We start from the raw sequence: 21,971 nt of genomic DNA, 5'->3' as shown, positions 1-21,971 counted from the left end.
GCACCTATGACGCCCACACATGCTGTCTAGATAGGCAGCTTACTAGGTGTGGAAACGCAAACAATTCATTATATTGCTAAAAGTCAGCTTTGAAATCACAGGAATACATTTTAAAATATATTCAAATAGTAAGCTGTTTTACAATATTACTGATTTGCTGTATTTAGGATGAATAAATGCAATAAATGCAGGCTTGGTGAGCAGAAGATAATTCTTTAAAAAGAAACAAAAAGTAGATCCCATTGCAAATATTTTTTTTTATATATATATAAAAGTCCACATAAAAAAAATCCACATAGCAAACAAAGCAAAAATACTTTTTTTGTTTATTAAGCCACTTTTTGTTTTTGACATTTTGATCCCTCTTTAAAGCACCCATAGTCTCACCCCTGGTCAAGATGTTATTTTTCTCTGATATTAAGCAACTGGTATTTATATGCTGTAACATATTTCTATTTAATACTTTATATTATATTATTTATTTATTTACTTTTGGTTTTAGATTGTTGCATGTGTCTACAAAGGCAAAATTTTAAGTGCTAAAAAAACACTGTTGGCATATAATGGTACATGCCTTACATTTTATATTTTATAATCTTCTTATATTTTAACGGCAAACACAGAATGTTCCCCTAATGTTAAAATTTAGTTATTTTTTTAGGAACCGAAAACTTTCTGGGAACATTCTAGGAACCAAAAATTGTTCGATGAAAATTGTTAGATTGTTAGCTTTTTGCATGAGCTTTATAGATGCTCCATATCCATTTGTTGTACCTGTGTTTGCACCAACAACTGCTTGGAAAGCTATCACCATCAATGCAATACTGAAAAATGCATAAATGTACAACAAGTAAGGAATACACATAGGCACAAATGCCAAGTTCTGTCATTGAATCTAGATGCTGCAGGCTTCTTTAGGTCTACTAACTGAAATTATTTAGGGTCTACCTGTGATTTGAGAACCACTGCACTAAAAGTAACAGGAATGGAAAGCAAAATATCTAGACAGATAAATAAAGTTGACAGGAGAATGATCTTGTAATGTGTGATAAGTTACTCAAATGGTGCAGTGTGCACCAAAACAACAGTAAAATGTATTTAATTGTGTACAGGGCCTGTGTCTCGTAGAAAGTGATTTAATAGATAGGTTTAAGTCTCAAAGACAATTTATCAATGTAAGAGCAAAGAGTAGACAACTGTAGCCTACAAAAAAAAAAAACAGATACATGCATTAATTTGAATTTAGGAAACATGCGTGCTTGGTTTGATATTCATTCAACTTTATGTTTCTAGATTGCGTAGACTATCCACAGAGCAAAAAAAATGGTTACATGCTGGAGTGAGAAATGTTTGGACATCCCTGACATTCTTAAGCTATTGGAAATTAAGGGGACACTGAAAATGGTGGAGAAGTATAAAATTTTAAAAGTGAGCTGTTTCCATAACTAGAGCAGCATTTCTATATTCCACTGGGACTAAGAAATCCTTGAAAAACATCATCCTCCATGAGCTGCTCTGTTCTTCAAAGAACTCTGGCTCATTGAAACTGCCTTCGGGGGCAAGTTCCTCGATTTTAATTCAGGCGAGTTCCTCAAAATGTTAGATATTCTATTACATCAGCCAGTACCCTGGTATAGCATTAGTGAAGATCATGGGATTTCTAACCGGGGTTCTAGGGGAGTGCTAGGGGGTCTGTGGAAATTAGAAAATAAAGACTCAAAAATGAATATTAACAGTAAGAAATAATAATAATAATAATAATAATAATAATAATAATAATAATAATAATAATAATAATAATAATAATAATAATAATAAACCCTGAGATATACAATATGGATGGATACATTGTGAAAGTGTCCAGACATAACAACTATCCGTTGACGTCAGATATCTAATCATAAACTGAACTGAAATAAATAGTGGATGGCTCATTAAATATTACATGCACTTTGTACAGATGAAACTTTCACATGCTGTGTTTAACTGCAGTATTTAATGATGCAGTTAAAATGTTAAACAAACTGCAACTAGCGTATTTATCTGGCAACATTACCATGGACAAACATTTTATCATGCAATAAATATGCAAATAGCATTGTTAAAGTGTTGGAAAGGTGTGGTCACAATAGTGAAATTTCACAGCCAAAAAACAAAACAAAAACAAAGGCAGTTGTCAATTACCAGTACTGCAGTGATGTATGAAGCACAGCTGACAGCGGTCACTTTCAAATCAAACAGCTTCTGTTGGTCAGCATGGTGATTCCGTGTGACCAACTCTTTTGTGAAAATCTTTTGCCCTCATGTAAAATTCCTTATTGGCTTGATTCCTACTGAAATTACTGCATTTTGCCAGGGAGAATTTTTTCTATGGTAAATGTGACTGCACCTTAAAAGGATAGTACATTGCAAAAATGAAAATATTGTCATCATTTACTCATGTTGTTCCATACCTGAATGCTTTCTTCTGTTGAAAAAAAAAATGTTGGTAACCACCAAACATTTAGCCAATGACTTCAGTAGTATTTTTCCCATACAGAAGTCAATGGCTATCATCAATTGTTTGGTTACCAACATTCTTCAAAAATAAACTTACATAGGAAGGGTTAGTAAATGATGACAGAATTAAAATTTTTGGGTGAACTGTCCCTTTAAGGTGAATAGAGTGCTGCAGGAGTGATGGATTTTTTTGTAGGCTAAAACACTGTTGAGCAGAAGCAAGCTTTGCATCCGTTTTTAAATAGGCCTACATTACTCAGTTTCCTCAGCAATGAAAAGCTTTACCTATGTCCGTAGTTATCTTGCTTCTTTTATGGCCAATTTATTTAACTCTATCATCTTATTCTTTAAGGACATAAACAATAAAAAATTTCACCTTACGAACAAAAACTTACTTCATGCTCATAGCTTCCAGCTTCTCATTCTGTATATACCTGCTACGACTGCATGTGCAAAATGATTGACATAGGCAGAAATCCTTCTGACTGGCTAACCAAGATTCTGACCCATTGCATATAATTCCATTAAAAACATATAATTCGTTTTTAACCTAGAAAAAAATAATTATATATATATATTTGTGTGTGTGTGTGTGTGTCTTAAAATCGAAAAAGAAAAATCTATTAATTATCACCCATACAATGTTTTTTGGCTATTGCTAAAAATATACCTTAGCGACTTAAGACTGGTTTTGTGGGCCAGGGTCACATATATTAAATTAAGGGGACAGTTCACTCAAAAATGAAAACCTATGTCCTAGGTCATCCACGGGACCACCACTCTCTCGTGATCATGCATACAAAAGTTATCAGAAGCTATATTCAGAATTAACAAATCAGAATTATGTTAAATTAAGAAGTGAAAGTGTAAAAAAAATAGAGTTTCAAATTTGTTTTAATTTAAAATAAGAGGACGCTCAGCAGATGTGAAGTGTACAGCACAAAGAATGTAATTTTCTCTCTTACCAGCAGGGCGCAGGAGTGCAAAATAAAACATCCTTGTCACATATCTTCAGTAATATGCATCAATATGCGCAAAATGAATCAAGCTGTAAGTTCAAGAGTGAAATAAAAGCAGAACACGGTTTAAAGGTGTTTAATGTCAAAAACAATTTTTTTTACATGACACATACCAAACTTTCAAACCATTCCAACCCCTTTTGATTTGTTGTCATAATAAACGCAATGAACGCTCGATGAGAGAAAGCTTCAAAAACTCCTCTTTCACATAGCATAAAAACAGAGAAATAAAAAACATTTTCCTCATGGGTGCAGGATTAAAGACCGTCAACATGCCTTTCAGGTTAAAGTTCAGTGGTCATTTCTCTACAGGGTAGCAGTAAAATGGTGGATGTTGGGCAAGTACATGAGTTCAGTGTTTATCTCATAAAAAAGTTCAAGTGAATGTTACGCTTTATACACAATGTTATTTTGCCCTCCCCGTTTTGCAGTGAGTTGAACTGTTAGGTAAACGTGCAGTAAAAAAAAAGAAAGAAAACACACAGTTTCATATACATAGTCTGTTATGCACCCCATACTGTACACTACTTACAGACTGCTGTATAACAGCATATTTAGCCTATAAACCTGGCAAAGGAAACACGGCATCTTTAGAGACAGATTCCTTCCTCTGGAGTCTTCTTGTTTCACAAACCCTGTATAGGCCAGTTCAGCAATTTCCTCTCATCCAGGCACTGAACCTTAGGTTCTGGGCTAGTCTTTTTCAGGTAAGTTTGTGCACCAGTGCTTCCAGTAAAACTGGAATAGCTGGACAGATTTTGGCATAGATGGACTGGAGTCCACCAGTCCCGCTCCAGACCCAAGGCTGTTCCGTGAAGTGAAAGAGATGAGTCTGCAGTTCTCACCGTGGGAAGCCAGGAAACACGCACACTTCGGACACCATTGACAGGTACAGTGAGTCTGAAAGGAAAGGGTGAGAAAACAGGCTCCCAAAGAGTTAGGCCTTGTGAGGCCGAACTTGGAGTGCAGACTAAAGCTCAGCGTTGATAATGGGCTGAGAACACACACTGAATCTCAAGTTTCCTGAGAGTTGGTGAAATACATGTCAATTTGTTCTTATCAATCAGATTGTACTTACAATGCATATCAAGAGCTAAAAAAGCCATTCCAAAAGTCAATTTGAAAGTTCCAGTGCCTTGATGAGATGTCAAGACCTGGAGTAGGCTGCAGTAAGATTAACAAAGACTCATTAAAATGTCTTGATTTGTTTGAACTGTAATACAGGTATTTGAACAACTACATTGTGTGTGTGTATATGTGTGTAATTTCTGGCTAAATTAAAGATCTAGCTCTTCACCGACCTCGTTTTGAATTCACACACGCTTGCACCCCCCTGCTAAACAGGTTATATCCTCAGAAAAACAACAAAATCTGATTCTTGTTTAACAAAATGAGCATTAGATTATCCTCATGCAGTGTTGCCTTTAAAGAAATTTGGTTTAAATATGAGCTCTACTCAAAAGGGATGAGATACAGTATATTTGTCGTTTATAGTATAGTATAGATGTATCTAAACATTGTTGAATGCCCCTGTGTATGCACTTTACACAGATGAATAGGTATTCAAATACACTTCTGTGTCTTATATACTAGTTGAAGATCAAGCAGGCAAAAATGCTACATCTACTTTCAAAAAACCGTTTCTCAAAAAAGCCTCAGGTATGCCAAAATGTCTGTTTATACAGTACATACACTTTTACACACACATCTGCACTAAATGGATATAGACATGTATCAGTGTGTGTGTGTGTGTGTGTGTGTGTGTGTGTGTGTGTGTGTATGTTTGTGCTGTGTACAGAGTATATTTCACATGATTTAATTGGCTGATTTCAACTCTGAGATCTGACGGGATGGTAATTTAACAGTCATTGTGATAATTGCTCCATTACAGACGTGAAGAAATAGCAAAGAATTCAATCTGAAAGCTTTGAAGCACTACTGAGAGCTGTAGTATATTCCCATATTCATTAATAAAAGAAAAACAAGTAGCTTTACAAATGATAAAAAAATGGATGACTGGACTTTGTTCCCCCTTTTTTTTCTCTAAAAGTCTGTGATGAAAGAATTTACATGTCTAGTGTTTACCATGTGACTGTAATTGAATAACCGTATTGGCTCAGCAACAGGAAACTAGTCAACATTTAGATGCCGCTGTCGCCCTATGATTGGTTACGATTTCCTTTTTTTCTTATGCTGCATGGTTTTATTGTCATGAAGTGCCACAACTGGATGAAAATAGCATCCATTTATGTGGTCTGTGATTGGATTTTGTCCATCAGTCCCCACATCGCCCCCTGTCTGTGGGAGGCCTAACATGCAAACGTTTGCCATCGACAAAGTCCAAGTTTATGAAAGCATAAAAGATGATTCAGTTTTTCTCCTCAACTTTTGACATTTTGCATCTAGAGAAATGAGCAGATGATGAATTTTTGGCAAGGAGAAGATGCCTGTTTTAAACAGGTATGCGCTAGTCCTTCGATGATCCTCCTTGATGCTGTGAAGTTGCTCTGGGCCGTCCCGTGGCGATAGGGCTGCCTGCAGCTCACAGGTACACTTCCCTGCGAGACAGAGTGAGGCACGAGGTGGTCTTATAGTCGCCCCCCGTCCTTGTAAGCGGAATGACCTCTGGGGGGTGTGAGTCTTCTTCATCTGGACGACGGCCAAAGCCGGCGCTGCTGAACGTGTCATAGGATGCCGAGGTCATTTTCCGGTTCAGGAGATTGCGGTTGTGGTCGCCCATGTTCCTGTTCCGGTCTCGACGGCTGAGCGTTCCGAGTGGATCTCCATTTGCGAGCGAATCCCGGACCTCCTCGCTTCCTCCGCTGCTCTTATCCGTACCTCCATCTCCATCTTCCTCTCGGTCGCTGTCGTCCTCCGTGTTGTTGTTGTTATCGCCGGGCGAGGCGAAGGTGGACAGTTGGGGCGGTTCCAGGCGTCTGCGCGGTGATGGTTGCACAGGCATCCAGCAGGTGTCAGAGTGACCAATTTCATCACATTCTCGTGTGCACTTTCCTGTCAGAGCCACGTCAGGGAGCTGCCTGGGGTCTGAGGAATGGAAAAAGAGGCAGTTTTAGGATATCCTGCCAGGGAACCGTCTCTACTGAAATATGCGTAGGTCATAGGTCAAATATTTTTGCTCAGACTGTCAAGTTTTAGACACTCATGATGTCCCAGGAGAATAAATGACTCTGTCTGTCTACAGTGGCGTCTAAAGGTCTGGGACCAGTTTCATGTCAAGTTTGAGTGCTGCTGTAATATACCACAAAGGAGAAGGACAAACTGAAACGAGAACAATCTCAATTTCTAAGAAAATGTTAAAATTTTAAACATTATATTCCATTTTTTTTAAATAATATTCCTAAACTTTATGAGTGTCTTTGTTATGTGAAACATAAAAAACGTTAACCAAAACTGTTTAGCGTCCAACATTCTTTAAAATATGTTATTTTTATTTAATTTTTATTTTTGGGTGATCTATCCCTTTAAAGCAAAAGAAGAACAAAAAACAACATATGCGCGTCATTTTTCACTAGCGGTCTCAGACCTTTCCCACAGATGGCTTTTTACCATTTTCCACATGCTCCTCTTCGCCTACGCTCCCTTCTGGTGTTGTCCTTTCATATCCATCCTCGGGCAACGGTAAAGATCCCAGTCTGGGTCCAGAAGAGCTCTTGCTGCTTGGGGTCTCAGAGTCCTCCACTCCACTATCATAACAGCCTTGATCAGGAGCCTGACTCACCACAGAAAATGTCACTCTTCTGAGGGGCTGCGGAGAGACATGGGGTTAAAACGTGATAGGTGACAGTAGGTATTACATCAGTGAATATTATCTGTATAGGACCTTTGTTTGATCTGATTTCACAAGAATAATGAAAAATAACTTGTCATGAGTATATCAGAGCCCCAAGCTGCAGTTTTAACCCTGCAACCATAGCATCAAGTTTTGCATTGGAAAGCACCACTCACATTTTCTTCAGAAGATAAAAAAAAAAATGGTTACGAATTTAATAAGAAACAACACCTTTTATTACACCCAATGGAAAACTTTATGGCATATGTTTTATGGCTTCATCTATAGGTGTGACTCCATCTCCCCAACCTAATCTCACACTAGCAAATCAGCACATTCAGAGTCTCAAACAAAATCATAAAGTCCCATTGAGGCTGCCCGAAACCGAAAGGAGAAATGATGGGAAAGTCTAGCCATTAAACGAGTCCCACATTGTCCCTTCAGTGTCTACTGGAGCGATGACTGACAGCTGTTAGGAGAACCGCCTTATGAGAAGCACATTTATATGCTCCGGTGTCTGCCTTTCTCAAGACAATGTGAACAGAGAGAGAATTGGAGCGAGAGAGCGCGTTAAATGAACAGAGTAATTAACTGGTGGTTTCATTTTTCACTGTGGGGAAGTGGAATCGTAACAGAGAGGAGAGAGGGTGATGAATCAGACTTTATGGGTGTCAGGTGTCAAATGTCGAATGTAGCAAGCGACAAATGAACATTTATAGAACAAATCATCTGTTTTGTCTGCGAGCCGATGTCTGACATGGTTCTGACACTTGAGAGGTTTTGCAGGACGGCGAGCCTGATCTTGAAACTTCTTATAAAGTAGTCATGAATGGAGAATCAAAATGTTTTTTTTTTTTTTTGAAAATTACACATATTAGAGGGTACTCCACAACAAAAACATTTCTGGCATAGAAATGCAATGCATTTTTAATGACGAGGCTGAGTGACTGAAAGATTTTTGTTTGTTCTTCATATTTCACAATGGGCTGTTTTTTATGAATTATTCAAAACATGCTTTACACAATACCTTTTATTGAAAGGTACAGAGGCGCCAAGCATTTTGTCCTTGGAGGCAACACAGGAAAATACATTCATTATCAATCTTGCATTGTGTTTGTAATAAATGTCAGTGTTTAAGACTCCAAGTGTATCATTGTTTGAGTGTTGCTAATAATATTGTTATAAACCTGGACCAGAAATACTTGCTTGATTTGAATATTTATAGTTTGTTTCACCATTGCTATATGTAGCTTGTGTTTTACTGTTGTCATCTTTTAATTTCTTCTGCCTCGCCTTTAAACACACGGCTCTCTCACAACACTTTCCATCTTGAGTATCAAACACAACATGTAGTAAAGCAGGACAAAGATACGGAATGATGAAGTTACCCAATCATAGCAATAGGCGTTTACTTCTGATTTTGCAAGGGGTAACACGCCTTAAAATTATTTGAGTTTCACAGAATGAAAAAAAGAAAAAGAAAAAAAGAAAAAAAAAGTAATTCAATATATAGTATCGTTTTCAAATGATTCTTTGTTGTATCTGGAGCATAATGCATGATAATTTGATGCTAATGCTTACAGTCATTCCTAGAAGATCCTTGAATCTTTAATATTTTCTTTTTTTATTCCAGTGTTGTCCACTCTCTAGAGGCACATAAAGAGAGACAGACAGACTCTCTCTCTCTCTTTCTCTCTCTCTATTCAGTTTTATGTTGAGCCAATCAATGCAGTGCCCTTAACTTTTGCTGTAAGTCTCAGTGGAATGCTGTTTTATTGACCCATAATTCCCCACCATCATTTACTAACTCCACTCCTCACTTTTCTCTGAATTTCTGCCTTTCAATTAAGACTGGGGACCTCGTCAGGTCTAACTCATACATCTAGCGCAGCTCTCCTGGATGCTAGAGAGACAAACATTGTGCAGTTGCAGATACATTATATAAGTGCTTTCTCAACTGGTGCATAGTGACCCAGAAATGGGTAGCAGCTGAATGGATATTTAAAAAAATGCAACTAACCATTTAATCATATCCAGCCGGTAAAGAATAATAAACAGCCTTATGAACTTTCACTGGTTACATCATGCATATTGCACTGCATATTATCTGAAGCGACTTACATTGCATTTAATGTATACTTTTTGTTCAGCTCATGCATTCCCTTGGCATTGAACCCATGAGCTCTGTAGGGCCCTATGAAATCCCTTTTTTTTTTTTTTTTTTTATCAATACTAGAACACTATGAAATGCATTTTAATTATATACTATGGTCTGCTGTTTGATCTACAGAAATGCATTTCAAAATCAGTTCTACAAAAAAACTATATACAGTATTTTGGCCCAAAGTCAACATAATTCAATGAAACCCATTGCTTTCTAAGAGAACTGTACACTGACTCATTTGACTGTATGAGGGTGGGACTATAGCATGGGTGGGAATATAAGCCTGTTTGCTGCATTGTCTTATCGACACAGTGGAACCAATCAGATTACGGCGGATTTCATGTTGAATTGCCAAGCACTGCTGGCTTATGTTTGCCACTGTATACCCATTACCCAAGCCCACATTTACACTAACGCCTTCATTTAATTTGTTTGATAAAGATTAATTAACTTCATATTTAAGAACAATATCAGCATTTAAATCAGTTGCTAAAGAAAGTAGCTCATGAAGAACATTTCAGAACATCGTAGAGCATCTATCCACACAACTGCCTGAAGGGTTTCTAGATATTACCCACTGAATTGAGTTTCACCTACTCACTTTCGAGGTTTCATAAGTGATGTAGCTATACAATACGTTGCTCCAAATAAGCTGCACAGAATCAATCTTTGTTGAATATTTAGCTTCTTTGGCTGAGAAACAGTGTAATAAGCCCTATTATGAGTGTGAGAAAGCAACTAAAGGTTTGTATCAAGGTTTGTTGCAGTTTCCCTGACAAATAGCGAGCCATTGTTTTAAGTAGTTATCATTAAGCTTAGTTTAAGAGTGATTTTCACTGTCATTGTGTATTATCTATTTAGCAACGCTTTCAATTAAAGCCTTGCTAACCTGTGGGTGAAGGTCTCTTATAAAAACAGGAACAAATCACAAATGAGATCTCTGTAATATCTTTGTTTCTATTAAGTGAGTTTAAATGGTGAATAAATGGAATCTCTTGCTTCTCTGATTCCCCCCCCCCCCGAGAAAAAAAGGCCACTGTAATCTCAAGTGTGTCTCTTTTAGAATTTCAGAAAAGAAAAGTAAATAGATTTCAACAAGAACTCATATAAGATTTTCTTATATTCTCCCAAGGCCAGATAAGTTCTAGTCAAAAATAGTGTCTAATTTTTTATATCTCTTTATGAAAAAAAAAAACAAAAAAACACATACTATTCTAAAAAAAAAAAAAAAAAAAAATTGAGGTTGTGTGATTTATTATTATTATTAATAATAATAATAATAATAATAATAATAATAATATTTAGCAAAGATGCATCACTTTTTTTTTAAGTGACAATAACAATGTTACTTTACGTGAATGCTGTTCTTTAGAAATTTTTATTCAACAAATAATCCTGGAAAAAAATATCACAGCTTCCACAGAAATATAATAATAATATAACATTAATATTTAGTTATAATATATATATTTTTTTAACACCAAATCAGCATATTAGGAGCATAAAAAAAAAGATCAACATAAAAATATTTTCAATTATACATTTTAAAACATCCTTTCCAACTCCAAATTTTTAAACGGTAATGTACATCTGAAACAAATCTAACACCCCACCGAAGAAGAACACAGAATTTCATTCTCTTCTGTACCATAAAACATCTGAGTTAACATTTGAATAAAATGTTCCACTGGGCTCTTTAATATGCATATATAATGCAGATTTAGAAGCTGCACCTGTATATCACGTTACACTGCTATTTATGAAAAATAGAATGTTTTACAGTATAATCATTTGTATATAATTAGAGTATATAATTTGAGTTTTTGTGGCACACACGCTATTCCATATTGTCGCAATATGATGGGGCATAATGTTTGCGTGGGAGGCAGAAACTGAGAGCGCATCAGTCACAGAGGTTAAGCTTTTGGCTTTGTGGCTGTTTGTGTTTGTGAGAGAAGAGTTTGGCTAAAGACACAGAGGTTTGGCTGTGTGAATGTGTGTGAAAAGCAGACTCTGGCTAAAGTCACAAAGGTTGGGGTTTTGGATGTTTGTGTGTTTGTGTGTGTTCTTGGGTCTTGGCTGGGGTCCAGTCAGTCCACCAGCAGCAGAAACTGAGCTGATAGAATATTAATGGACTTTGACGGCAGACATTAAAAAAACCAACCCTTTAATCTGACACAGGCCATTTCCTTTCCCTTTCCAGCATGACATCCAACTGTGTCTGTGAATGTTTACTGATGTGGCTGTCTGTTAAACCAGGTGTGCATCACCGCCTGCCCACCTTTGTCTACAGCAGTGTGCATGCACATCTAACAATCTTGTTTGCGAGGTTTCAGGCCTGAGTGTGTGTATGTGTGTCTGCTTTCCACAGTCATCAACATAATTAGAGAGAAACACTCTTACCTGACGGCTCATAGGAAATTAACGAGGCCTGATTAATTAGTGCTTAGCCTCTCCTCTGCGTTCTATGACTCTGCATATTGAAAGGGCATGCCGCATACAATGAATAATTCAAGTGAGCGGATTTGGATATGGATCTATAGTGTGCTCCAACTAAGTACATTCAATTAGTGACATCATTCAAACAGCACAGAAGAGACCCTCAGGCCTCTGCCATTAACTGTAAAATCAGTATCATTCACGATTAGTGTGCACAAACTGTCCTGTTAACTATCCTGCATATTCCATTGCATTTTTGTCTAAATTATATATTTTTTCTTCTCTGTTAATATTCTTTTCTAGTCTATTCTGTTCGCTCTCATTTAGGGAGCAAAAGTTTTCAACAAAATCTTAGAGTCTTCAGTGATTTCAGTGTAAACTCAAACATTTATCATCCAGTTCTTCCAAAACAGAGACCTAAAAGGGTTAGTTCACACAAAAATGACAGACCTGTCATGTTTCATAAGAGAACCAAAAGCGTGATGCATCCCTACTCATAGTTTGTTCATTGTTGAATCATTCTCATTCATGTACTGACTCTCCCTTATGAATCACATCTCTGCTTTATCTCCCCTCAAAGAATGATTCTTGAATAAGCAAGTGACATTCAAGTGTGGGTTGTAAAGGAGAATATCATTGTTTGGACATGAGAATGAGTCTCAAAATGATTCTAAATGGTGCAATTGAGGGTCTTTAAAAATGTCACAATGCAAAATGATATCAGGTTGCTTTTGTACTTAGACTAAACCCTAAACCTAAGGGTTAGTGTTAACAAAAGCAAAAATGAATATGATAAAAATGCATTTGCTGAAATATTCATGACATTTTAACTTTTTTCTTGTGACTCCTTTTTAACAGGCTCTTACGAGAGCGAGTACAGCTCTGTACCAGCTGAGCTACTAAGCAAGTTAACAGTGTCAGAAAAGCCATACATATGTAGCTGGTTATGTGATGCAATTAGTTTACAAACAATGCGCTATGGTAAAAGTGTTTTGACATAGCATAGTATTCTGAAAAAAAAGGCTTTATTAGATGACAATTTACTCCTGTAATAATACTTTGTTGTTGTTTTACTGGCACTTGGCACTAGTGGTTATTTCAGCTGAAAAGTGGAGGGATTTGTTTTGTGCAAGCACGTATTATTATAATTTTTTTTTATATGTGCCTATGCTGAGACGGTTCAAATCTTGTCAGTGTACAAAAAGAACTGTGGGATCTAAATTTGCAAAAAGCTTTGTAGACTTGTTTTAGTAATTAAAAAAAAAAAAAAAATCTGTTGTGCTAATGATTCAATGACTCACACACTCCTAATGTATGAAAGTACATGCACTTTCCACCACCTTCTTCTAATGTATTGCACCTGCTAATGTATTTCCCTATGTAATAGCATATAATGCTGAAGGGACAGCTTAACAAATCAATGAAAGAATCAGAATGGATCATTCTTTGAAAATTGCTCCTAAAAATGTATTTTCTGTTTAGAGGAAGGAAGACAGTCTTAGGGGTTCAGAACAACATGAGTGTGAAAAAAAAAATATTTTTTTATTTATTTATTTTTTACCCAATTTTCTTTTGTCCGGAGCTATTATAAAGAACCGCTTGTAAGCAGTAAAGTTTTCTTCTGGAATAGCAGTGCTTGCCCAAAAGGCAGCAATACACTACACAAGTATTTACAAATGTGGGGCTTAAAGGCATTAAAGGAGGATGTAAAATTGCACACACACAGAGAGACAATTTGCCGTTGGTGGTTTACTTTAGTTTAGTATTCACTCATATTCCTGTCCTGTGGAAAACAATTTCTCTCGCCTGTGTGTAACCACAGCAAACACTGACAGTTATTAATACAAGCAGGTGGCAACCTGACAAGCGTAAGTTTGTGTAGGATGGAGATAGACGGACAGACGCACACATCATTTACAATTTCCCGTACGTCTCCTGCTCAATGACATGAGAAGGATAAGTGAACGTGCGGACCGGACTGGCGTTTCTGCGGCGGGATAAAGGTCACAGAGATGCGGATGTCTTCTGCAATAGCGTGACAGATATTCCTCATGATCATCCTGCACCACGGCTCGCTCTGACTGCAGCATTTTACACTAACGCTCCCCCTCACTCTTTCTTTCAGCTCTCTTCCTTCTCCCTTGTTTCTCCTCTTTATCCTGAACACTCATTCCTTTTTCTTCCCTCAATTCCCTTGCAGTTTCAACCTCGATCGTTCATTCAGCCCACCTTGAATTCTCTCATCTTTCTCTGTATGTCTCCCATCCTCTCTCTCTTTTCTTTTTTCCTCTCTCTCAGCTCCAGGTGATTTACAGGGCTGCTCAGCAGTATCTGAGTATCAGCACTGAGTCTGTGTGAGGAATAATAATCACCATGCAGTGAAAGAGGCACTGCAGAGAGAGAGAGAGAGAGAGAGACATGGAGGGAGAGTGAGAAAGAGAGAGGTGGAGAGTGTGTCGTGAGATGAGCAGCGAGCAAACAGAGGTAAGAAGTGGTTGCGCTAGAACACACACACACACACTCACACACAAACACACACAGAGATATACAAGCGTGGATTAGCGCACATTAACTGTTGCAGTAGGGTCATCAGTTGACTGCAATACAAAGTCACGGAGGAAGACGGGCACCAGTGCCCCTTAGTGGACAAAATCAGGCACTGTCAGTTTCTCAAGCATGCTGTGAATGGAATGACATCAGTGCTTTCCTACACACTCTTTAATAATAATATTGTGCCTCAGGTCTGCCGTATATTTTGATTTTAGCGAGATTCATACAATCTTTTGACATTTTTATTGATAGTCTAGAGGGGACAGGCTAAGGAGCAGAAAAGGGGTAGGGACTGAAGGCTTGATAAATTACATTAGCGGAATTTGATATCTTGGATCATGCGCACTCTGGGATAAGAATATTAACATTACACTTCTTAAGAAATTGAAAAAGAAAGAGTCTTTAAGATTCAAAATCTGCCGTGATGGCAGCATGGTATTTGCATAATGACTCATTAGTCTATCCTTTTCTTCCACACTGACAGCATTTACGCTGACAGTAATCAATACAAACTATTTGTATTGATTTAGATGCAACCAACATAATAATAATAAGAGTAGTGACAGTAAAGATATTTATAATAAGATTTCAAAAGTTTTACTTCACATTAATTATGTTCTTTTGAACTTTCCAATCAACCAATAATCCTAAAAAAAATGTATTAAATGTCTACAATGTATGTGTGTGTGTTTCCTAGAGTAACATTGCCTACTGCCTTTCTCACTGGCTGTTATATATACAGTACATACCAAAAGTTTGGACACAGCTTCTCATTCAAAGAGTTTTCTTTATTTTCATGACTATGAAAATTGTACATTCACACTGAAGGCATCCAAACTATGAATTAACACATGTGGAATTATATATGGAATTATATACATAGCAAAAAAGTGTGAAACAACTGAAAATATGTCATATTCTAGGTTCTTCAAAGTAGCCACCTTTTGCTTTGATTACTGCTTTGCACACTCTTGGCATTCTCTTGATGAGCTTCAAGAGGTAGTCACCTGAAATGGTCTTCCAACAGTCTTGAAGGAGTTCCGCGAGAGATGCTTAGCACTTGTTGGCCCTTTTGCCTTCTGTCTGCGGTCCAGCTCACCCCTAAACCATCTCGATTGGGTTCAGGTCCGGTGACTGTGGAGGCCAGGTCATCTGCCGCGGCACCCCATCACTCTCCTTCTTGCTCAAATAGCCCTTGATGCCTTCAGTGTGACTCTTTGAATGAGAAGGTGTGTCCAAACTTTTGGTCTGTACTGTATATAAAATTGTATGTTATATATCACATTTAAAATTTTAGTTTTTGTTCAAGGCTTTCATACACATTGCATGACCTTATGATGAGTTTTCCCCATTATAATTAGTTTAATGAAGCCAGACATCTGACTTCAGTCAAAGCGCCACAGCTGAGTCAAAGTCAAACAAGTGTAAGCACTTAATTCCTAGAGGAAACCAAAGTGCATCGTCTGAAGCAAAGCTGTTTAACACAACCACACGGCGTTTGGGACAGATTAAGCTCTTGAGTGGAGGGCAAACTAATCCATATGTGATTGGGCTTTGACTGAATGAAAGATAATGATTAGGTGCATGTTTGACAGACGTGTCTTGTCTTCCTGGTTCGTTTCATTGAGAACAATGCTCACTTAATGAGGGTGCCCTGATGTTAGCAAGCACTGTATGTGTGTGGAGGTGATATTTATGGCTTTTCCCTCATCATCGTCTCAGACTTCCACATAAAAGTCTCCATTGTGTGTTTCCGAAGTAAACAGGATGCTTCAGCTACAGCCTTGCCTTCATATGTGTGTGTGTTGTGCATAGGAATTTCACATGTGTGTGTCTGGGTATATATCAATGGTGAGACAGAGACATTTAATGAATACCCACTTGTGACAAAAAGCTACATCCACACACACGAATGCACACATACACATTCACACACACACACCGTCCCCTATTGTCCATTTTATACTGACCAGTAACCAAACAAAGCAGTTCTGTTACAGACACCACAAAACATACATAGTGAATTGAGTAAGGATGTCTTGCAATGTGTATAATGAGCTTTATAAGTATGTCCCTTGCCAGATGACTTATTTTCACATGCAGATGAGCTCATGCTATGTAAGGCTGCGTTTTTAATCAGTTATGCTACATGTAGTTTTGCCAACGAACATATGCACGAGAAATCCTGGCTCTGTTTCCTGTCAGAAACTTGTCACTGAGGTGACATTCGGCGAGGTGAAAATACATAATCATGTGATTTTCACAGTCTCTGAACACAAAACAATAAATTCGTACACACCTACACTCAGCGGCCCAGACAGCGAACACACCCCTGCGACACACATGCATTTAAACAGAATGTCTCACGACATGCTGCGGTTGCTGTGACAATAACCTCAGTGTGTGTATGCGTGTGACACAGAGGGGCGTCATTGGGCAGAGCACACTACCCTCTTTCAGTCCGCCCCCCATTCTCAGTTCCTCTCAGACGTAATCGCTCATCTCTGTGAAGCCTTCATCATCTAAGTTCATCTTGTGACGTCCACTGTGAGAATAGGCCCTTTCTGTGACAAAGGCATAATTAACATCCAGTGTCGGGGAGCAGCTTAGTAAAAGTACTGAACATCCGTTAACCACCTAAATACTTCAAAGTGACAGTATTTCTGCTGTTTTCAAAACCGTTTTGCAGTTGCAAGTCAGTTTTTAACAAGTAAAGGTGTAAAATACAAAGTGGCAAACAATTTGAGGTACTAATCAAACACTGTGGGGTAAATATCTTCTTTCTCTTTCTCCGTAAAAAAAAAAAAAAAAAACAGATTATTTTCTGAATGGTTCAATTCAATGCACCAGTTCGATCAAATTATTCAGACTGATTTGTGTCCATGCAGCTTTTTTGTTCACTACCCATCTAACAAAGTAAAAAAAAAAAAAAATTCTCTCAAGACAACAGATGAACAGATGTCTGTGCATTCATTCATTCATTGTCATATATATATATTCATATTTATAGTACTAATTTATCAATAAAATGTCTTGTTTAATATCACTTAGTCAGTTGTATATATATATATATATATATATATATATATATATATATATATATATATATATATATATATATATATATATATATTATGCTGTTTTATAGTTTTATTAATGGCATCAAATGGAAGGGATTTATTTGTTTTCATGGCAATTTTGTTAAATTTTTTAGCCATATAAAATATTAAAATATAATATGTATTAAAAACTAAAAAAACTAAAAAAAATAATTATATTTTTTAAATGTCACTGATGGCAGCTACATGTTTAATATAAAGTCTGTTGTTTTCTCCTAATTTATTGTTTTATGGAATGTAGTGTAAATAAATGGAATTTTGTGTATATTATTATATATATTATTGTAAATATATGAAGTGTAAATGCTGGCCATCGTTTTACAAATGAAAAATAAAGTAAAATAAATTACACAAAATAAAATAAATGTGTAAAAATAAGTATCTAACTAGCACAACTCAACAATGTCAAAATACTGTATAGCTCTCCATGTCTAGGTTTTTTGTTTGTTTGTTAGTTTTTTTCCTGCTGTCGTTTTAGGCCATAAAATATTCAGACCATTAAATATAAACATTAAATCACTCTGCACTTCAAAAAATATCAATCCAGTGGAATAACGACCAGCATAAACCATCATAAAGACACCTGACAATATTAGGCCCCTCTCTTTAAAGACCAGGTTGTTGTAAACATCCATTTCACAAACATCCTGTTCTTTTTTTTACTTGAGTGTGATAAGTGTGAACTGGTTTGGTTTACTGTCCACAATGAGGGGGCTTGAGCCCACCCCCACCTCGTGGACATATTTAATTATAGAAATGAAGGTGGAGTCAGGGTGGTGGAGGGATGCCAGGAGAACTATCAAAGGAGTGAGGTTAGCAGCTGTGTATAAATCCTTCGTGGCATGATTAGCAGAATTAGATGAACAAGCTCCTCCTGAACATCCTTTTGGAACTCAGTTATGATGTCTCAGGTATCTACTACGTACTGTATATATACAGATGTCAATTATATATATATATATATATATATATATATATATATATATATATATATATATATATATATATATATATATATATATATATATATATATACACACATTTTTTTTTCAATATATTAATGAGTGGGAAAGAGGACAAATGACCTAAAATGATGAGGGGAATAGAATCGGGACACAACCCCAGATTCGAACACTCATTTCTCACCACAGATCAATGTGTCTGACCACTAGCCTGCGGCTCAAACAAATGTCAAATGTTATGTGAAATATCATACTGTACGCATTATCAGATCCGAATATAACTGATGGCTTACAGGGCTCCTAAGGGAGATTGTTGTTCATGTTTTCTTATGAAATACTAAAACTGTCACAACCACTGTATTACAAGGAATGTTGATATAACCTGAGATCAGGTCAGCGATTGTGGGCTGAAGGAAACAAAATGTGATACTACAAATATAGCTAAAAAAGGTTTACTTATAAAAATGTTTTACTCACCCTCATGCTTGTTTTAAGCCTGTATCACTAACCCTAAAAGCGTAGAACAGAGCAAAGTGGGGGAAAAACAGTTTATAGTCCTGCCTCTGGAAATACACAACATATGAGAAGAAAAAAAATCAATCCATTTAGCAACTATAAACAACTGCAGCCTACAACTCAGCACTAACAATACGTGTGTGTGTGTGTTTGTTTGTGTGTGTGTGTGTGTGTGTGTGTGTGAGAGAGAGAGAGATTTTAAAAGAAACAGAACAAAAATCTACGGAAACACACAAAAAAGATGATTAAAACCTATTTAACCATGTAATTTGACTATAACAAGCTTGCATTAAGACAATTATAAAACATTCTAAGTGTCTCTTATGTACACGTACACATTAAAGGGTTAATGCTTTAATTATATATTCTGTAAGTACAGTTTTTTTTAAGTATACTATTAGGATTTAAAGTACACTACAAGTGCACATTCAATAAAATTAAATGCACTTCTTCACAAGAATGATCAGATAAAACAGCCAAACAGTGAAGGTATGAAGTTGTCAACCATCAGTTAAAATTCTGAACCAAAACAAAAGCAAATGTGAAAATTCACTTAGACATTTCCCCATGCTTCTTTGATCATATCAGTTAATCAGGCATTTCCACTGTGCATGCTGTGAAATATGTGAATGTGTCCCTCCTCATAAGCTGCGTTCACTCGTCAGCAAGCGCACGAACACATACAGCAACTGCGACATCTCAGCGGGAGATGTCTGACCGTGTCGTGCGACCGAAGCCTGAGCCACAGCTTGAACGTGTTTGTGTGCGTGCACAGATATCAGACATTTTCTTTCTTCCTAGCTGCTTTTCCAGCACAAACGTTTTTAAAATCCCTTCAATGTTGTGAGAACCCTGAAGAACTACTGTGTGAAAGTTGAACTTCCCTCTCCATCTCACGTTCTGCTTTTCGCTTAGCAAAGTGCTTACTATAAATTACAAAGAAAACGGAGCACTTACGGCCCACATAGTTGACAGTCTAACTTATGTTCAACGAATCTCCCAAAACGAATGTTGCACACACACACACAATCTCTTCTTATTGCTGCGTTTCTAAAACGTCCTTCTCAGGTCTGTCTTCTTAGATGTATTGCCCCTTTTATCCAACCAATTAGGCATCAGCATTTCATCTCCCAGGAAACGTGTTTGTGGCTTTAATTGGCCATTTGATTTGCATCGCTTTGATTTAATTCTAACCGAGTGAAGAGTTTTATTTTCGCCTAGGCGGCTGTTGTTTCCCCTGGGGCCAAAGCCACGTGTGAGTGTGTGTGGGTTGTGTTCATGGGTGTTTATGGGTGTTGCTGAATGTGTGCGCATCAAAAAGCAGACCAGAAAGTGTGTGTGTGTGCGCGATCCAGATTGAGGAGGGTGTCGGATTTAGATTCAGGGTTAGAAAGTGTGCTGCCTCGGTTGCTTTACTTTCAAACATTTTTAGCATTCTTTGAAGCGTGATGGGTGTTGTTCTGAACACTGTTACACTTGGGCAGTGTGAGGAAAGCATCATGCCTTATCTCTGTGGGCTTCCTGTCGACATGTACAGGCAGGTGAAAGGGATCACACACACAAACACTAACGCACACACACACAGAGGAACAAACCCACAGGCCCTGGCTTGCCCACACACTCGTTTTCCACCAGTGGGATGAGACGGAGGGGGGCGGACGACTGTATAGTGGTGTATCCAAGGAGAACGACAAGTAGTTTTTCTTCTGCATGAAAAGCGCCTTTGCAGCAGAGGCACAGGAGAGCAAAAGAGTATATGTCTATAGGGCTCCTATGGTGTGTCTTAAATGGTAAAATATTCAAATAACCAAACAAAGCAAAATAAATAAATAAATAAAGCAAGTAAAGAGTAAAATATGTGGTTTTATGCATAATAATGTCACAGTAGTATATCTGGCTGCTTTGAAGGCTATAGTTCAATCCCACCCTGACTCGCAATAGTGCTGCATTCAGCCTTTATTCTTCCACACCATCATCACGCTGTTCGCACATGGACTGCACCCGATGCCCTAAATATGAGGAAATCAATCAAACAAGCAGATTTTATTTGATTGACACTTTCTAACTGCTCATACATGAACAGATCCCTAGGTTGGACATGTTTCGGTGTAAATGGGCAGTTAGGAATTAGAGAGCCGATGTAGTGATCTGATTCGCAGGCCTAACAATGTGATGAAAGGAGGAGAGAAAACACCATCTCTCTGTTTTAATCTTTTTCCCTTCCTGAGCTTTCTTTGAGCAGGAAAATGTTGATCCAAGGAATAATCCCTAACTACAGTCTTAAAATTAAGTGTGCAAGTCCAAACAGACTAAAATACTGTGTCATTTATTCTTTGCTATGCATACTGATACACAGTGCATATAAAGTGTCAACGTGATCTCATTAAGCTCCTAAAAATGTGTTTTATTTTTAACCCAACTGCTGGGTTGAGACTGTTGGATTGATTCTTTTTCAGTGTTGGATAGTTTTTGTGTTACCAAGTCGTTAGTTTAGTGCAGTGGCATAGCGGATGGGCGCGCACTGTGGGGGGGCCCCGTAATGACCTCCCCGTGCTGAGTTGCGTCGTATCATGCATCGACAAAAGCCAGATATTGTCAAAAGCATCAAATACTGGCAATATTAAGAGGATTTGGCATTTCCAATTAATGCAGTCCTGTCACATTCTTCTTCTTCTTCTTCTTCTTAGGCCTATTATTATTATTATAAGAATACTATTATTAAATTACAGTTAATTTGCCCTGCCATCAAAATTTGGCTATTAGCTTACTCCTCATTAAAAATGTTTTTAAAAGTTTTTTTTTTTTTTAAACAGATCTCTTTAATTTATACAATGAAGCAGCTTTATTTCATACACAGATTAAATAATAATAATAATAATAATAATAATAATATTGTTTTTCACTGTACGGGCC

General features: G+C 37.2%; 1 protein-coding gene across 2 annotated transcripts in view; it reads right to left on the bottom strand.

Moving 5' to 3' along the window:
* Positions 1-3,579: 3,579 nt before the first annotated feature.
* LOC113044151 (protocadherin-7-like) overlaps positions 3,580-21,971 on the bottom strand; it is a 34,161-nt gene continuing 15,769 nt past the window's right edge. For both annotated transcript variants that reach the window (XM_026203809.1, XM_026203810.1), the window contains 2 exons: positions 7,086-7,284; positions 3,580-6,563 (listed from right to left, as the gene is read on the bottom strand). In XM_026203809.1, the coding sequence (XP_026059594.1) occupies positions 6,061-6,563; positions 7,086-7,284 (702 nt within the window). In that variant the 3' untranslated portion in view covers positions 3,580-6,060. The remainder of the gene's footprint in view (positions 6,564-7,085; positions 7,285-21,971) is intronic.

The sequence above is a fragment of the Carassius auratus genome, chromosome 26, assembly GCF_003368295.1.
Source record: "Carassius auratus strain Wakin chromosome 26, ASM336829v1, whole genome shotgun sequence".
Classification (NCBI taxonomy): Eukaryota; Metazoa; Chordata; class Actinopteri; order Cypriniformes; family Cyprinidae; genus Carassius; species Carassius auratus.
The sequence above is the reverse complement of the archived record's forward strand: the minus strand, read 5'-3'. Positions and strand labels throughout refer to the sequence as shown.